The 4,482-nt window shown below is 41.3% G+C and overlaps 1 protein-coding gene across 1 annotated transcript; it reads right to left on the bottom strand.

Moving 5' to 3' along the window:
* Nucleotides 1-3,316: 3,316 nt before the first annotated feature.
* Nucleotides 3,317-4,246, bottom strand: RTL4 (retrotransposon Gag like 4). The gene has a single exon (XM_062182984.1). It carries the CDS (start codon nucleotides 4,244-4,246, stop codon nucleotides 3,317-3,319), a length of 930 nt encoding a protein of 309 aa, XP_062038968.1.
* Between the last annotated feature and the right edge of the window lie 236 nt (nucleotides 4,247-4,482).

The following is a 4,482-nucleotide window of genomic DNA, read 5'->3' as shown; positions in this document are numbered from 1 at the left end:
GAAGTTAGGTGATCATCTTAATGGCTTATGGCACAAATTGGGATGGTTTGATGCCTCCACCACACTAAAGGGGTGGGTTGGGGGGAACTGGACAAATGTTTTTCAGGTCAACATTCCATCATTGAAACTAGAAAGATTATAGGTGCCCTATGTTTCTTTAATTGCCTCCTTGTCTAGACTCCACTATAGTCCTGTTAATAATTCTTTTTTAGGAATTTTCATAAAATGACTAAATTCTGTCTTTCTTTTTTTTTTTTTTTTTTTTTTTTGGACAGGCAGAGTGGACAGTAGAGGGAGACAGAGAGAAAGGTCTTCCTTTTTGCCGTTGGTTCACCCTCCAATGGCCACCGCGGTAGGCGTGCTGCAGCCGGCACACCGCGCTGTTCTGATGGCAGGAGCCAGGTGCTTCTCCTCCACTGCACTCCCTGGCCACAGCAGAGAGCTGGCCTGGAAGAGGGGCAACCGGGACAGGATCGGTGCCCCGACCGGGACTAGAACCCGGTGTGCCGGCGCTGCAAGGTGGAGGATTAGCCTACTGAGCCATGGCACCGACTTAAATTCTGTCTTTCTAGGTGGCACCAATCATGCAGCAGATCTGTCTCCATAAAACTACATCCTTGATTGGACATGGAATTTCCTCCAGTCTTTGTAGTTACAAGGCACATCTTTGAGTAGGTTACATATCGTCATCATCCATTCTCTGGATTCTAATTATTTTCTCTCAGAGAAATTTGTTCTCGTTGTAGAGGATGATATATAGTGGATGGTGTCAGTACAACAAAATTTTGAAGTGGTAAAATGGTTGTTAGCTAGTTGGGAGTAAAACATTATCCCCAAATCCCATTCATATGCTCATTCTAGTTGTTCAATCATAGATAGCATACAAGAGGTTCTTGATTAGGAATACCTCAACAAGAGGCCTTTAGAAGTGGGAAATGAACTGCAAGTCATAGCTCTGGTTTGATTATATTATTCTTAGAGGCTATGAATTGTGGATATTGTTTGGGGATTTAGGTATTTTTTTCAAACGAAAGTTCAAACAATAAATAAGGTGATGCATCTTTGTAAGAGAGCCCACATTAATAAATTTTAGTCCTAAAATAGAAATAGATTGGTGATCAAGTGAACTGAATGCTACTATCAGCATTGGGGTTGGTAAGGAAAGTGACTAGAAGGTGCTAGGGTTAGTAGTTTATTATAGAATTTGTGAAGAGAGATCAGGATATATCTAGGTAAACCCAGATCACCAAAAGTTCAAACAGATCTATTTGTTAGATGATCTTATACAATCCCAGTACTGCAGTGAGAATTTCTTGATATAACTGGAATATGTGCATTCAGGTCTCCTTGCTATGGGAACTTGAGGAGTAATATGGAAGTATAGCAGGCGACTGATGAAGGAGACCCTTTGTGAATGCAAATAAGGATTGGCACAACAGTTAGTGAGACACTGATGGGTTAAAAGTTCTGTTCACTTGTGCTACAGGATGAGATATAAGGTCCTAGCTAGATTTAAGTATTGAAGCCTTAGCGCAATTCTGTAAGAACAAGGCCAAAGCACTTCCTGTTGTTAGAGACTGCAATCACCACTAGGGAATATAGGATTACTGATATTTCTTCAGGAGATCTATTATGGGGACATATTTCAGCATCAAGAATCAAGGGACATTGTGATTTAATGCTATAACTAGTACTCCAACAGTATTTTTCACTTGGTGTTGCTATGTGAAGGCAAACTGTTGAAATCTTTACTTACTATATACTAAACTGATCTTCTGTATATAAAGAGAATTGAAAATGAATTTTGATGTGAACAGAAGGGGAGAGGGAGTGGGAAAGGGGAGGGGTGGGGGTGGGAGAGAAGTTATGGGGGGGGAAGCCATTGTAATCTATAAGCTGTACTTTGGAAATTTATATTCATTAAATAAAAGTTTAAAAAAATAAAAAAAAGAATCAAGGAACTGAGGGTTGATCATTACCAGCAGCCACTGATCATAACTGGATATCCTTAACATCTTAGAATTGTGCCTTTTCAGCATACCACTATTTTTGTCCAGAAACATCAGGGATCTACACATAGAGTTGATGTGTATCAAGAATACTAACACAATGAAACCACCATTTCTTGAATTTTGTAGACAGACTAGTATTACTATAAGTTCCCCAAGATTTTTCAGACGAGATGATTCAGTAGCTGTATGTCATTCTTTGCTTTTCAATATCCTCAAAATAGATAAGAATCCTAGAGTGGTTCATAAGGGTGAAGATCAATAGCAATGTGCAGTGATGCTAGATGGTGGCCATATTGAGGCCCCTAGAGTAAAGAACTACCATGGGACCTCTTATTTATTAGTGGAGATTCATTTGACCAAGTTTCCTGTCCAAGGCAGCAAGGGCACACTGTAGACATAGAATTGATGATGAGACATCTCCCCCAACTTTCACTAATACTTTCAGAGGTCATCATTATTCCAGACCATTCTGACTTGGCCATAAGACCTGCTTGGAGCTCAGATAGGGTTCTCAGAGAAGTAAGCTATGATTGGTAGTTTCTGGGTAAATGTATGTTCTGGTAAGAAGTGCTGTCCCTCAAATAAGTGGAACACCAGTTCCAAACAGAATGTTTAAATGGCCATATAATCTGATTTGTCAATAATCAAGAGGTTCTATTTGTTGGGCAAGTAGGAATCTTTACATGGCAAGAAAACACATATCATTAAGGAAGGATGGAAGTGCTGTGGTTCCAGGAAGGTTAATTTGTGTTGAAACTGATCATAATTAGTAGATAGAGCAGGATCTAGTCTCTAGGAGAAGAATATCAGCAGAATATGGGAATGCAATTAGAAATTTAGCCAAAGGTCCTAAACTAAAAGAGAACTAGAATGTGGAGAAATAAGGATGAGGATGAAATGCTTGGGCTGAATTCTAGGCAAACAAGATACAAGACTTAGATTAGCAAATAACCATGTCTCACCCAGTGGTGGGTATTCATTTCCCAATGCACTGCTAAGGTTATTCTCAATGACTCAGACTGGACAGAATTTTGCCCATAGGCTTTTAGTACTCTTGGGGAACTCATCCCAACTGCCAAAAAGTCCTGTGAATTGCTTCCATCATTGTTGGGTCAGGTTTGGTGAAGGGTCATTTTCCAATGAACAAGATCTGGTTGTTAGAATTCTCAGAAGCACAAGTTCATAGCTGTAAAGTGATATCACAGATCCTAATCTGTATTTTAAAAGTTAATGCAAGATATAAGTCAGTAAGGCTGGGGGTGAGAGGGACATGAAGTTTGAAAAGTGATCTTCTTGGGCTCTTCTTACTGGTAAGGTGAGTTATTTGTCCTTGCTGGGGCTCGAGAACGTTTGGCAAGGCAATCTCTTGTGAAATGACCAGACTGGCTACAGTAGAGACACAACTGAGTTTCTTGCTGGCGGGCACGTTTGGCTGGGGTGAGAGGCAGCTGGCCTCCTCGCAACTGTGTAGGCTCTTCTTTTGGTCGTAGACCTATGGAGCTAGAGAGGGCTTGGTGGTGGATCAAAGAAGCCAACATTGGGAGCTGGGTCTCTGACTGTAGGAGCTCTGGTCTGTCATTACGTTTCTTTTCCAACTGAATGCACTGAGTGATAAGGTCTGGAAGGTTGTCCATATCTGTAACACTTTCTTCATCCAGCATGGGATCAGATAGTCCCTCTTGGAACAGATCACTCTGACTGGTTTCATTACAGCTCAGATTTGGGGCCAGGAGCTGTAAAATAGTAGTGTCTTGATCAGAAGAGGTATTCCCTTTGACAACCTGAGCATTGATCAGAGGATTTATTTCTTGTTTTGTGGCTTCACCAAATGACCTCTGGAACTCAAGAACAAAGTTCTCATATTGTTTCAGCATAGTATTTTCATTGGGCCCAGATGTGACCCTATAGCTTTTCATCTGCTGAGATATGTAGTCGAAAAAGAGTTTGACCTTGTCACCATCAGTAGGATTGTTCCTCTTGAGAGTTGTCAAGTAGGTAGTCACTTGAGCAAGAAACCCTGAGAGACTGGCAGGGTCATCATGAAACTGGTCAAAGTGCTCAAGTGAGCAAGGTACAGGCATCATGGCTGAGGCCAGGGTAGGTGTGCCTTGGCCTCTAACAGCAAGGTTCTCCTTTGCCAGATACTGCATTTGTGGTTGTAGATTCAGATTCTCTGCCTGAGGAAAGGAAGGCTCTACCTGCAAGGTAGATGATGATTCTGTGCACTCCTCCATTATATCTCTTGGAATCAGGTGGGACTGAGCAGAATTGAGTAACAGTACTGGAGATCAAAGGATAGACAATGAGTTTCTTCTGTAGTCAATGAGGCAGTGTCATGAGCAAATAGCCAAGATTCTTAGTTGTTAAGAAGTCCCAGGGGATGCTGAGAACGGAGTTGAAGAGATCTCAAAAATTGTTGTCCATCCCTCAATGTTGCCTCTTCTTTACAGAGAAGGCCAATGTTCTGCAC

Source organism: Lepus europaeus, chromosome X (genome assembly GCF_033115175.1).
Source record: "Lepus europaeus isolate LE1 chromosome X, mLepTim1.pri, whole genome shotgun sequence".
In the NCBI taxonomy this organism is placed as follows: Eukaryota; Metazoa; Chordata; class Mammalia; order Lagomorpha; family Leporidae; genus Lepus; species Lepus europaeus.
Note: the sequence above shows the minus strand (reverse complement) of the source record. Positions and strands in the feature narration are given on the sequence as shown.

Coding starts and splice junctions, on each gene's coding strand:
- RTL4 (XM_062182984.1), bottom strand. CDS start 4,246: ATGGAGGAGTGCACAGAATCATCATCTACCTTGCAGGTAGAGCCTTCC.